Source organism: Anopheles maculipalpis, chromosome 3RL (assembly GCF_943734695.1).
Source record: "Anopheles maculipalpis chromosome 3RL, idAnoMacuDA_375_x, whole genome shotgun sequence".
In the NCBI taxonomy this organism is placed as follows: domain Eukaryota; kingdom Metazoa; phylum Arthropoda; class Insecta; order Diptera; family Culicidae; genus Anopheles; species Anopheles maculipalpis.
Genome location: NC_064872.1, coordinates 9,832,130 through 9,845,485, shown reverse-complemented (window position 1 = coordinate 9,845,485; position 13,356 = coordinate 9,832,130). Strand labels below are relative to the sequence as shown.

Below are 13,356 nucleotides of genomic sequence, written 5' to 3'. Positions count from 1 at the left end.
GTTTTAAATGCAATACAAAACAATTCTATATTGTATTCGAAGACTTTTTGCACAGTAGAATCCTCGATGGAGACGCATGGTACCCCACTAAAGTTGCACTAGAAAAGCGTTTATTTCGCACTGACCTAAACCAGGGGCTTTCAAATGTGTTGTGAGCATTAATCAACGAACGTGTAATATATTTTTATTTATGAGTCAAAGTCACCAAAGGCAGCAATAACGATCAGTCCGCTATAAGAATAAGAAAAGGCACGATCGAGAGTCATCACAGGTGAAACAAAAAACCCATAAATAGATTAAATTCAATCAGTGTTTTTATTTAGCATTTGGAAATATTATACTCCTTTCAACACACCATCGCCTTAAAAAAAATATCTACAACTGCTTGTTACTTCAAATTACAACTTACGGGTAACCTACGTTTTAAGATGCCACCAAACGGAACCCCCCATCCGTTCGAGATGCGAAGGACGAAGCGGAGAAAAAACACACACACACTCGCACATTCTCTCTCTCTCTCCCTCTCTCTCTCTCTCTCTCTCTCCCTCTGTTAATGAAAACCCAAGCAAAACAAAATGATAAAACAACGCTGTTTATCGAACATGGGAAAAGATAAAACTAACCCCCCTACACAACCTGGTGTGGCATTCCCACCAGCACATACTACTAAACGCATCTACTAACTGGTGAAGCGAATTTGGTGCTGCGGCCTATTGCTAAAGTTCTATTCCGTTCTACTATGTGCTACATTTTTGTATTTCATCATATACTAGAGCCGCGTTCATGTTTACATTCAATAATGCGTGAACAACAATCGCAAATTCAACATTTCCTATGTAAGGATAAATACAAGATAATGTGACACATCTTCATACACACGCTACCATACGTTATCATTTTTCACACCGAATCACTTATCGTGCCTCAAAGTGGTACACCTTTCTGCCATCCTTATTCGATGATTTCACAGCATGCTAACAACTGAGACATTAGTTTTTACTGTGGAGAATCGGGCGATAGGTATCGGAACATCCAGGAAAAGAGCGCTGGATAGCAATTCTATTTACTGATTTTCCCCTTTGTTGCTACCCCTATTCTAAACGCACGATGCTACCATGCTGCGCTTCTCAGATTGGAACTTGATCCATCTCCAATTCTTCTCTCCCGCGCTAAAGTCACAGCTTAATCCAAATCAATTCTAGCATCGTTCAACACTCCGGTCGTATACTTTGACTGCTTCATACTACGCAATGACTCCACCAGATCCTCCATCGTAATAGAAGGCGTTCCGAGCTCTAAGCTACCGTTCTGTGTCACCCCATTACATCCGTTTGGCAGCGAACTACCACCACCGGCGAGCCTGTTCTCCTGTGTCTTGTTTGCTGCCGCACGTACAGCACTCATAATTTCCTTGTTTTTCATCACCTTCCTCACGCGATGCACTGAAGCATTGCGACAGATCTCTTTCAAATCCGAACCGGAATAGCACGTGGTCATACGTGCCAGCTGCGCATAGTCCACATCCGGCGCAACCTTTTCGTGCTGCAAGATTAGTTGCAGTATTTTCTGCCGCTGTTCCTCATTCGGTAGACCAATGTGAAACTGGGCCGGCATTCGGCGTAGGATGGCTTTGTCGAGATCCTGCGGCCGGTTGGTAGCTCCCATCACGATGATGCTCGAGTCGGATTCGGTGTTCAGTCCGTCCCAGAGCATCATGAACTGTGTTTTCATCATGGCTGTCGCCTCGTGATCGGACGAGTTCCGTGCACGCAGAAACGAATCGATCTCGTCGATGAAAATGATGCATGGTTGAATTTTAACGGCCAGCGTAAATACGGCCGAAGCAAGCTTTTGCGATTCACCGTACCACTTGTCCGTTAGCATGGCAACGTCGAGATTGATGAAGCGCATACCGGCTTCCTTGGCCGTTGCCTTGGCGATCAGTGTTTTACCGCAACCTACGAGCAATGGGGTTGGTGATTCTCAACAGTCAAGAGAAGGCAAAGGACAAATGTTGCCCAACTTACCAGGTGGTCCGTAAAGAAGCACGCCTTTCGGAGGCTGATAGAGGGCCGATCCAGCAAACATGTCACGGTGACACACCGGAAACACGAGGCTTTCCTTAATTTCCTGACACACATCGTCCAGCCCGGCAATGCTGTCCCAGCTTTCGGTAATGTTTTCGGGTACTACCAGATGCGATGCAATGACCATTTCATACTCGTTCAAGTTATGTAGAGCTGATTTTTTCATCGTCGGACTCAACCTAAAATTATGTAAAAATAACAATATAATATGTAAATTCATCTAACATGCCAAAAACATCGGATAGGGCAACGGTCTTCTGCATTGTGAACCTTGACTGCACTCTGCACTCTTAGCCCCTGTTGAAACGGAGTTATATAACGGCGCAAGGCTGCGCCAAACTCAACCATTCAATCCTAGGTAAAAATAACCGCTTTCCGATGTCGGGAATGTGTAATGCACTTCATTCATGCGGACTATGGCCACTAATCGTTTACAGACGGCGCCAGAAGTTAAAATAAGCAATCTATCATTCGGTACGTTAACCCCCTGGGCGGACTTTGTACCAACTTACTTCCGTAAAATTTCCTCCGCATGTTCGATGGCTTTCTTTTTGCTCTTGTTGGAAGGGTCCAGATTGCGGATCAACCATTTCGCTGAATAGTACGTGACGATTGATAGCAGCGAGATACGCAGCGCAATCTGTATCACTTCGTTGCGTGTTACATTCACTCCGGACATTGTGGATCGGTATGTGTTGCGTAGTGCTACTACCAAAGGTTGGCTGGAAGTGGTCCCCGTGTTTGTTGTGTCTGCCGTACAGAAAGCACGAAGGAATAACGGCAGGAGCAAGTGATGGAAATTGGATATTTTCCTTTACGGATTGTGCTTGCTGCGATTTTTTTGCTTCCACACCTGATTATTTTTACTGTTTTTCTCGTGTGTTGACTCGTGCAAGAATTCTCTTTTGCTGTCAAAAAAGCATGAGCAAGAGGTTGTGTTTAGAAGGGAGAGTTCAATACTTCAGGTTTACTTGAAGCGCAATTTCCACCGGTCGGGTATGATGAAATTATTTCGAATAAAAATGTTCAATTTATTACTAATTACGCAGGCGTATCACTTTCATCGCCTCAATAAAGAACAAGTAAGACTTTTGTATTTATTATACACATAACGTAATGTTGAATTAATTATGTTACAAAATTTTAAACCTACACTCACATCGCACAGTGTAGACGCTCCTTCATTCTTTGTTTTCGCTCCCACAAATGCGCGCCAACACGTGCCAGTTGTCATGTACTGTTCAATCGAGAAGGGATATGGGCTCAAATTTACAACCAAGTTGTAGTGGAACTAAACAGCTTCAACATTCACAACAAAATACCTGATTGTTTCGTGCAAAAACAATTCATTTCAACCCATATCGACACCCACGATTGTGATACAAACAAAAATAACGGAACCTTCATCAGCTGTTTGGGCCATCCCTAAACCCTCTCACACACACACCGATACAAACACGGCGGTTTTGAAGTCATTTTGACAGTTCGCAATCAAAACGAAACCCTCAAGCCGCGTGTTTGCTCCTGAAATTCCGTCGTAAAATAATTTTCCGTACCAGCACGTGAAGTGAAAACGGGGAAATTTCTCTACAATTGGTATCTTTTGCCAGCAGGCATTCGTGTGTCCGTGTGAACGTAGGTGTTGGATTATAGATTCCAATCAAGTAAAAGAGGCATCGAAACGCTGTTGCGTCGGTGAGCACATTTTTTGCTGTTGCAGCAGTACCAGCACTTCCTTTGGCTAGGCGCTGCGAAATAGTACCCGGCAAAGAGGACAGCAAAAAAAAAAGACGACGGCACAGAAGAAGACGGGCTACGCAACACTGTTCTTTGTTTACAAACAATTAACTCGGCTAAAATAAACAAATCCGGTGTTTGGTAGAGGTAACTATTGCAAAGACGCTGGCGCGTGCAATACTTGAGCCTTCGAGTGAAGGAAATATTGCGGTGAAGGTCTTTTGATAAAGTTTCACTGGAGGGACTAGCTGTTCATTTAAACGAAGCACGCAATAGTTTGCTAGTCTTTTTTCCACAAGATACTTCCCGATAACCAAGTGCTCTAATTCATTCTTGTTCGTTTTAGTTTTGTAAATCCCCAATACTTGATTGCCGGCTGGACAAGGAAGTTGAGCAGAGACGCTAATTAGCGGCAACAAACATAGGTTGAAACGGTTGAAAGCATGAAGTACATACTCGTCACGGGTGGTGTGATCAGCGGTGTTGGCAAAGGTGTTATCGCGAGCTCGTTCGGAACGTTGCTGAACGCTTGCGGCATTCCCATCACGTCGATCAAGATCGATCCTTACATTAATATCGACGCAGGAACATTTTCACCCTACGAACACGGTAAGATATGACACGCGAAAAAAGGGACATTATTTCAACGAAAAGTGAACCAATGTGGGCATCAAAGGAGATCAAAGAGAGAAAAGAAACGTATTTACGGGATGGGATGGTTTATTTTTAAACCTGAAGCTGAACTTGACCGTGACGGTAACATTTACTGTCCGATTTTGTTTTGTACTAGTGGTGGGAAGTCCGGTGTGGATTCATGAATCAACTCCGACTACGACGTATAAAAAATGGATTAAATTCCGTGAGAAATTCGGAGCCAACTGCGGGAAAATCCGACGTTAACTCTGGAGTAATCCAAAGTTTATTCCGAAGCAATCCGGCGTAATCCGGAGTTGGCTCCAGAGCAATTCGGAGTAATCTCCGGTATTCATATCGGAGTGCACTGCGTAATCAACTGAAGGATACTCCGTATTAATTCGATCCCGGGAACAATGAGGATTTACCCATCACTATTTTGTACCCAGTGGTTAGGAAACAATCGGCAAAAGACAAGACAGCTGTAGCGTGATACGAAATATGCAGCATTAAACGATTTTTTAATTTTTTTTTGCAGGTGAAGTCTTTGTTCTGGACGATGGCAGCGAGGTCGATTTGGATCTGGGAAATTACGAGAGATTTTTGGACGTTGTTTTGCACAAGGATAACAACATCACCACCGGCAAGGTGTACAAAATGGTCATCGATAAGGAGCGAGTAGGAGATTATCTTGGAAAAACCGTTCAAGGTAAGCACCGTTAGTGGTTTTCGTATCGTGAATGTGTATCATAATTGTTCTCTTCGTTTCTGTCAGTGGTACCCCACATTACGGACGCCATACAGGAATGGGTTGAACGGGTCGCTGTAACGCCGGTAAAGGATAACGTTGTGCCGGAAGTGTGTATAATCGAGCTCGGTGGAACGATCGGCGATATCGAAGGCATGCCGTTCGTTGAAGCCTTCCGCCAGTTTCAGTTTCGTGTGAAGAAGGAAAATTTTTGCGTTGCACACACCTCGCTGGTCCCACTGCCCCGGGCTACCGGTGAACCGAAAACTAAACCAACGCAAGCAAGCGTCCGTGAGCTGCGTGGCTTTGGACTGAGCCCGGACATGATTGTGTGCCGTTCGGAGAATCCGATCGGTGACGAGGTGAAGGACAAGATTAGCAACTTTTGTCACGTGGCACCGAATCAGGTGATCTGCATACACGATCTCTCCTCGATCTATCACGTGCCGCTGCTGATGGAACAGTCCGGTGTGATCGACATACTGAAGGAGCGTTTGCATCTGAATCTGCCCACACCGAGGCCGGCGAATTTTATGCAATCGTGGCGTGATTTAGCCGAGCGGGTGGATAACGTGTACAAGAGGGTGAACATAGCGCTCGTCGGCAAGTACACACGTTTGCAGGATGCGTACGCGTCCGTAATCAAATCGCTTCTACACGCATCGATTGCGGTTGGGTACAAGTTGAACCTTACGTTTATCGATTCCTCCAATCTGGAGCGTGTAACGAAGATGGAAAATCCAAACCACTACTACGATGCGTGGCACGATCTGACCAACAGCCAGTAAGTGATCGACTGTTTTCAAATGGGATTGAAAACAATTGATTGATATGGTTCTTTTTTAATTATTTTCCAGCGGTATTGTTGTGCCCGGTGGGTTCGGTTCGCGTGGCATTGAAGGAAAAATTCGTGCCTGTCAGTGGGCTCGTGAAAATGGCAAACCCATGCTCGGTATTTGTCTCGGTTTGCAGGCCGCCGTCATTGAGTTTGCACGCAACGTATTGGGACTAGCGGTAAGTTGTGATTGCATGCATTTTCATAGCAAAACAGTCGGGATCTAGTGGTGACTACTAGTGGTGATAGAGATAACAGAGAGTTCCTACTTTCAACTAGAAGAAGAATTTTACAATATATTGTCCTTTAATCGTAGAACTACAACCCAAACAGATAGCTCATTGTTTCTTGTTTACGATCTCGCACTGTATTTATTTTATTTTTAAAAACTTTAACTTATCAATACACTTCCTTTTCAGGATGCAAATTCAACCGAATGTGACGAAAACACTCCCCATCCGCTGGTTATCGATATGCCCGAACACCATACCGGCATACTGGGAGGCACTATGAGGCTAGGAAAGCGTACCACCATTTTCCGCGGTGACAGCAAAATACGTTAGTATAGTGTTCCAATCGTCCATCCACCATTATGCTAAACGTCTTTCTTATCCCCTTTTAAAAGGTCAACTGTACAACAACAAGGATCAGATTGACGAGCGTCACCGTCATCGGTACGAGGTGAATCCCAAGTATGTGGCACAGCTCGAAGAAAACGGTATGCGTTTCGTTGGCACGGATGCGGAAAAAGAGCGAATGGAAGTGATGGAGCTGAAGAACCACGTATACTACGTAGCCACCCAGTTCCATCCGGAGTACCTATCGCGTCCGCTCAAACCTTCACCTCCATTCCTTGGGCTGATACTGGCATCGGTAGGCAAACTAGAATCCTATCTCGAAGATGGTCAGAAACTGTTTCAGCAGCATAAGCGCAACATTAATCTAGCGGAAGCGGGTGAAAATTCAAACGAAAATGATCTCCAGCAAATTCGAGAGCGTGCCAATGGCGTGCCGAACAATGAGACAAATACTGCACCGGTTGCTGGTCCTTCTGGGATTACAACACAAAGGAATGGTACCGCATCGACGCCAACGGTTCGAGCGAATGGAGTACATGAAAATGTAGCGGATTGAAGTGTCGTGTAAGCGGATCGTTTTTTTTTTTTTTTGTTTTATATGTTCCACAAAAGTAGGTATGTAAGATTGCAACCGGGGAGCTAAACCCTGCAACAAGACGAAAGGGGCATCCGTGATTCGAAAATTCTTCCAACCTAATTGAGGACATGCTGGGTAAGAACCGGCAAATTAGGTAGTTTAAAGTGTTTCACATGAAATAGTTTCAACAATCAGGTAAAACGTGCGGATATACAGAAAGAAATTAAATTTCTTTCGTTATGTTCAATGGATCGTGTGGAATGGAATTGAATGAATAAATGGAATTGAAATAAGCAAATTTCTTTAATTTTTATTTGAAATATTTTTTACTCATTGTGTTGACTACCCGGTATCTAAAAATTTACTTAAAAAACGTTAAAATATCAATGGATAAAATTGAAATGCTCGAAAGCAGGGAAACATGTAGAAGCAAGATAAGGAATTCTAAAGCTAGAAAATGAAAATCATTTATGATAGAATTGATCTTTTGCAGCAGAGAGGCTTGCGTACAGATGATATACTTACCGACAAATGTATAAAGGAAATCTTGAAAATCTCTAAAATAACATTATCATCTTTGCTGTTTTTGCAGAATACAATGATCGAAAACATAAACTTTTTCCGTTTGATCAATGTTTAAAAATATTCAAAGAACCGAATAAATTTTGCGTATTAAAATGCACAGACTTTAGCTACATAGTTAGGAGAAAACAAATTCAGTAAACGATTAAAACAGATGATGCTAGAAGTTTTCATATTTTCCCAATTACTTCATTTCAAACAAAACGAAATAAGAAAACCTTTTTCTCAAACAAACTTCGAGCAAAAGCCGAGTCGAGCCTTAAACATAATAAATACGTTCTCCTAATGCCATCAGAAAATCATATTGTGCCCATATGGACAAAAGCATAGAAAACACGGTTAAAATAAATTTGCGAATTCCCGAACAATTGGTTCTTTAAGAAAATTGCCTTTTCTGTGGGGTGTGGTTAAAAAGGATATTTTAAGAAGAAAAAATAAATTTACTTGACGTACAACAATAGTTAAGAGCTTTCGATTGATCGTGGTTAAGATAATAGTTTAATAAATTTAATTTTTCAGTTGCTATAAGTACATCATAGTTCTTTTTATTGCACTCTTGTGGTTTCTAGCCGTGAGAAATTAGAATTAAAGCCGCATTGAAACGGAAAACTTTCTAAGTAAACTCTTTCACTAACACATTCATTCCACTTTAGCGTCACACTGGCTTTCTGGTAACGTGTTTTGTCCAATGGAAAAGAGAAATATTAAAAATGTATTCATTTTAGTGCTGTCCTCTGTCCTCTCTTCTAAGCACTTACCGGGACTGCCAATAAAATAATTCAACATGCGATTGTGAAGTCAATTTTCAACGAATCTTCTTGGTTTATTTTTGGCAAACTTTAGTCAAACATGTTGGTAACACGTTCTTGGCATGAAATCGGTTATTGGTCGCCTCAACCAAATAAGACCATAAAATAAGATCCTTCATAAATTTTAAAATTTAAACAAAAACTCTTTATAGTTTTGGGCATTTACACTTTTCCACTCGCAAATTGATTAACTGTGATAATAAAAAAGTTAAAGTGTTTTTGGGTCGAAAATTTTTGGTAAATATATTTAAGGTGTTTTATTACTACACGAACGTTGATGTGCTTTGGGACAAAAACAAAGATGCAATAAATAGTTCATTTGCTGATGATCATTCTACCAGAATTTGGCATTGTTTATACGCAGCGGAAGTAGCGAAATCAGCTTTATGAAAACTTGCGGGGCACTTCTTTTACCTCGGTTTATGCATTTTGGGTGTCATGAGATCTGCATAATCATCAACAAAATATGCCTGTAACAATATCGCTAGGAAGAATGTTCAGTCTTCGTTATTGGGCCATTGAGATTTTGAGAATTGACTTCTTGAAGTGTCCTAATCCTACTACCTTGCCTTTGTAACTTTCATACAGTTACCCAAGGAGACCACACAGATCTGTCGAAGAAGACGGTAAAATGAAGGGTCAGTTCCTCACCCTGCCCGTTTGATTCTCGTTTGTCAAATATATTTCTATTAATGACCTTGAACGAAGGACATCCTTTGGATCAAATGTAGCAATCTTGTATAGAAAAACTTACGCAACCACCGGTTATCGGTGGCCACAAGATCGAAATTAGTGTTACTGATTAATACCATCAGATTTAACGATCAACATCATGAAACAATGAACAAAAAGACAATGAAACTCAAGCTTCAAGGTTGTGTGTGGTTCTAGTAACGCTTTAGCAGTTAAATTTATTGTTTTCTCTTTATATCATTAATCCTTACCAACTAAACAGAACATTGGGATTTCTGCGCATGTGTGTTTGTCTGTCTGTTTGTCTGTCTGTGATGTGTTCTTCTGTTTTGTGTGCTGTGTCTCATGTACTGTGTTAATTGTGTGTAGTTAATGTTGTATTACATGCAACAAATATGTATAACGACGAGGCGATCTTAACTCGTTTTCATTAGTACGACGACGTTCGGGCCTACGGACTATAATAATTTACGCCTAGCGGAGATAGATCTATGTGTGTGTTTTCTGAGGTATTTGCCGCTATTTTGTTCCATTCTGCACCGGAAAGTAAAGCTGTACCACTTCCAACCAGTGGAAGAAGATGATGGACGAACCCAACCACTCCGGCGAGCATTAGAAAGTATACAAATAGTGGCAACAGAGGACGAAGTTGTGAGCGTACGATGATGTTGACTAATAATTCTCGTCAGGAAACACTCTCGATAAGATGAAACCATAGAAGCATTCCGGAAACTGCGAAATTTGCGGAAAGTTCGAAATTCAACCGTCTTCAAGTCATCCTTCCGATCGACACGCTCGTCCTCCTCGCCCCCTCCTCCTCATCCACCAAGCGCTATTGTATTACAGCACGCAGCGGTTTTGTCTTCTCTCGCCACCCCACCCAAGCTCATTAAAGCATCCGTCAGAATTTAATCCTTGGTCTGCATGTACTTGATCAGATCGACGACACGGTTCGAGTAGCCGTACTCGTTGTCGTACCAGGAGATCAGCTTGACGAACGTGTCGCTCAGCTGGATTCCAGCCTTGGCGTCAAAGATCGACGAGTGGCAGTCACCGACGAAGTCAGTCGATACGACCTCCTCCTCCGTGTAGTCCAGGATGCCCTTCATCGGTCCGTTGGCGGCCTCCTTCACCTTAGCCTTGATCTGATCGTAGGTGGCCGGCTTGGACAGACGCACCGTCAGATCGACGACCGAAACGTTCGGGGTCGGCACACGGAATGCCATACCGGTCAACTTGCCGTTCAGCGCCGGGATAACCTTGCCGACAGCCTTAGCAGCGCCGGTAGCGGCCGGAATGATGTTCTGGGCGGCACCACGACCATCACGCCACAGCTTACCCGACGGTCCGTCCACAGTCTTCTGGGTGGCAGTGGTAGCGTGCACCGTCGTCATCAGACCCTCCAGGATGCCGAAGTTGTCGTTGATAACCTTGGCCAGCGGAGCCAGACAGTTGGTGGTGCAGGAAGCGTTCGACACAACCTTCATCGATGGTTCGTACGCATCCAGGTTGACGCCCACGACGAACATCGGTGCATCGGCGGACGGAGCCGAGATGATGACCTTCTTGGCGCCACCCTCCAGATGGGCGGAAGCCTTCTCGGTGGTGGTGAACACACCGGTCGACTCGACGACGTATTCCGCACCGGCCTTACCCCACGGGATCGCCTTCGGGTCACGCTCCTGGTAGACGGCAATCTTCTGACCGTTGACGATCAGCATACCGTCCTGGGCGGACACTTCACCCTTGAAGCGACCGTGCGTCGAGTCGTACTTGAACAGATACACCATGTAGTCGACACCGATGAACGGATCGTTGATCGCCACGACCTGGGCACCCTTGGCAATGGAGGCGCGCAGCACCAGACGACCGATACGGCCAAATCCGTTAATTCCAATCTTCGACATGATGTTGCTTTGGTAAGTTGGTTAGACTTTTATTCACGAACGAACGACGAACTGTGTGCGAGAGGAGGAGAGAAAAAAGAGAAAAAGGCACATTAGGATCCAAAATTTGAGTACTAAAATTCGGAGTGTTGTGGCCATAGGTCTAATAATTCTGATGGATCCTCTACTAAAGTCAATGCTGAGTACACGTGGGAGTTCCAATCCGGATCGGATTCGATATCTTATCCTGCCGTGTAAAAGAGTCTTCTTCAATAGAACCAACTGGTATTTCTGTTCGTGTTCTTTTCTCTAAGCTGATTTAATAATACATGATTTCCGGTTCTATTTGTATGACAAACCTACAACGATTACACAATTCGCGGAAAAGGTGGGAGAGCTACCACGGCTGCCTGCCACTACACTACAGGATGAAGATAAAAATAGAACCTAGAATCGGTTGCCGGTGATGTTGATGGGGCAGGGAAAACACTTTTCCGAATCTAAGCAACCATTCCGGCAAATGAATGTTAGGGAATATCGAATCGAAGTAGGCGACGTAACATGCTGTTGTGTTCCACTGCCTTGTGGTACTGGCTGGCTGTTCCTATTTTAAAGTATCATCGATCGCCAAACGACGACTGTTGTCGCACCCTACTAGAATAGAAGAAGCCTGCAATTTTCCTAGTCGCAATTTTCCTAGTTCCTAGTCGCCATTGTGCATACCGGTTAGTGCCAAAGAATTACATCACGCCATTACGGTATTGTTGATACAAAGGATTATTATTTAATTGCATATTCGTTCTCTTTTTAATTGTCTCCTTCCCAATGGAACTCCTCCCATGGGCTGGAAATTTTCCATTCGACAAATGGGTAAAAAATAGGGAAGCAAAAACCTTACATCGCCTCGACTTCACACCAATATTATCTCCGTGTCGATGATCCGCGCGCACGAGAGAAGCCGGTAGAAACAAACCCCGAAAGATTCCACGCACACGCGCATCACCATTACATATTTTCTGCACCACTACTACGGAGAATGGACGCGTGTGCAATGCGCGTCCACCGCGAAGGTCGCATAGAGGTCAGATGGAAAAATGCTCTTGCAGCAACCTTTGCCGGTCTGTCTGAAACCAAAGGCTGCTGCTTATCAAAAATGAAGGGCTTGTGTGGAATTCGGTGAAAAAAAAGTAATTACAGGTGAATTACTCAAAGAGCAATATTATCAATTGATAAGCCAAACTCATCACCATCCATGAACTCCGCTATATAAGGTGATATGTGTTGGAGGGTTGTGTAATACAATCAATAAAATTACGCGCCGCCCATGCACCCCAGGGGTCACCCAGCACAGTTTATGTTGGATGATAACGAAGTGTGCATGGAAGAAAAACAAGATGGATGTTGGTACATTACAATACAGTGAAAGTGTAAGTGGAAACAAATCGACACTTCCTCTTTTTACCAGCATCCAACCATTTTCTGTGATTCACTTTTGAACACTTTTATTCACAATTGTTTTCTTCATTCTTTTACAGCACAGAACTCAGCATCACCCCCAACATCACTTGGGGAACTCTCTGATAAAATTGGAAGCTTCCAGAAACCTCCCTTCCCACGCAATATGAGAGTAGAATCGTTAGGTGAATAGCATTGGCCGATGCGGTCCTGTCTAGGAATTACAATTCTTCACAGCACGTAATTAGGAAAAAAACACGCCAATTTCACTTTTCTTCGCCCTTAAAGATGGCTAAAATTGCCTAAACACACACACACACTCCTTTTCGCTGTTTCCCTGGATGGAGATAAGAAAGGGAAGGTTCCCGTTCTTTTGGAAATTCCTTACACGCCTTCATACGCCTGCACCCCCTGCTTAGTAGTATACTTCTTACTTACCGTTATGGCCTGATAGCTTCCGAGAAGGTTGAGGCGCGCGTGTTCACACGTCGGCTTTTGAAAACTGAGTGTCGTGTCGAGCGTTGAATCCGCGGAGAGTTGTACGGCAAACAAGGTCCAATCAAGGGCAAACCGGGTTCGGTGCGTTAAATGCTGCTGGTTCGTCTCCGTATGTGTGGATCGGTTCTATTACATCGGTGGTAGTGTCATCTCGCGCTTAGTGTGCCCTCCCCGAACGCTCGAATGCCGGTCATGCGCATCTCTTCGCGCCATGTGCATGTATGTATGTGCATGAGTT

At 43.7% G+C, this 13,356-nt stretch overlaps 5 protein-coding genes across 6 annotated transcripts in view; 3 read left to right on the top strand and 2 right to left on the bottom strand.

Annotated features, from left to right (window-relative positions):
* Nucleotides 1-13,356, top strand: part of LOC126564707 (homogentisate 1,2-dioxygenase) — a 650,355-nt gene that overhangs the window by 9,869 nt on the left and 627,130 nt on the right. The window lies entirely within an intron of this gene.
* Nucleotides 1-13,356, top strand: part of LOC126565684 (uncharacterized) — a 343,737-nt gene that overhangs the window by 178,048 nt on the left and 152,333 nt on the right. The gene's annotated exons all lie outside the window — the stretch shown is intronic.
* LOC126564821 (outer mitochondrial transmembrane helix translocase-like) lies at nt 1,165-2,827 on the bottom strand. The gene is made up of 3 exons (XM_050221936.1): nt 2,600-2,827; nt 2,028-2,266; nt 1,165-1,958 (listed from the first exon to the last, which is right to left on the bottom strand). Exons 1-3 carry the CDS (start codon nt 2,764-2,766, stop codon nt 1,183-1,185), a joined length of 1,182 nt encoding a protein of 393 aa, XP_050077893.1. The 5' UTR covers nt 2,767-2,827; the 3' UTR covers nt 1,165-1,182.
* On the top strand, nt 4,236-7,174 carry LOC126560391 (CTP synthase). The gene is made up of 6 exons (XM_050216351.1): nt 4,236-4,433; nt 4,996-5,166; nt 5,233-5,989; nt 6,063-6,219; nt 6,460-6,598; nt 6,666-7,174. The coding sequence occupies exons 1-6, from the start codon at nt 4,268-4,270 to the stop codon at nt 7,172-7,174; spliced, it is 1,899 nt and encodes a 632-aa protein (XP_050072308.1). The 5' UTR covers nt 4,236-4,267.
* On the bottom strand, nt 10,151-13,193 carry LOC126565016 (glyceraldehyde-3-phosphate dehydrogenase 2). Its single transcript, XM_050222154.1, has 2 exons — nt 13,059-13,193; nt 10,151-11,237 (listed from the first exon to the last, which is right to left on the bottom strand). Exon 2 carries the CDS (start codon nt 11,184-11,186, stop codon nt 10,188-10,190), a length of 999 nt encoding a protein of 332 aa, XP_050078111.1. The 5' UTR covers nt 11,187-11,237; nt 13,059-13,193; the 3' UTR covers nt 10,151-10,187.

Coding starts and splice junctions, on each gene's coding strand:
- LOC126565016 (XM_050222154.1), bottom strand. CDS start 11,186: ATGTCGAAGATTGGAATTAACGGATTTGGCCGTATCGGTCGTCTGGTG.
- LOC126560391 (XM_050216351.1), top strand. CDS start 4,268: ATGAAGTACATACTCGTCACGGGTGGTGTGATCAGCGGTGTTGGCAAA. Junction 4,434..4,995: donor ATTTTCACCCTACGAACACG/GTAAGATATGAC, acceptor TTTTTTTTGCAG/GTGAAGTCTTTGTTCTGGAC. Junction 6,599..6,665: donor CCGCGGTGACAGCAAAATAC/GTTAGTATAGTG, acceptor CCCTTTTAAAAG/GTCAACTGTACAACAACAAG.
- LOC126564821 (XM_050221936.1), bottom strand. CDS start 2,766: ATGTCCGGAGTGAATGTAACACGCAACGAAGTGATACAGATTGCGCTG. Junction 2,267..2,599: donor GCGGAGGAAATTTTACGGAA/GTAAGTTGGTAC, acceptor ACATAATTTTAG/GTTGAGTCCGACGATGAAAA. Junction 1,959..2,027: donor GCTTCTTTACGGACCACCTG/GTAAGTTGGGCA, acceptor CATTGCTCGTAG/GTTGCGGTAAAACACTGATC.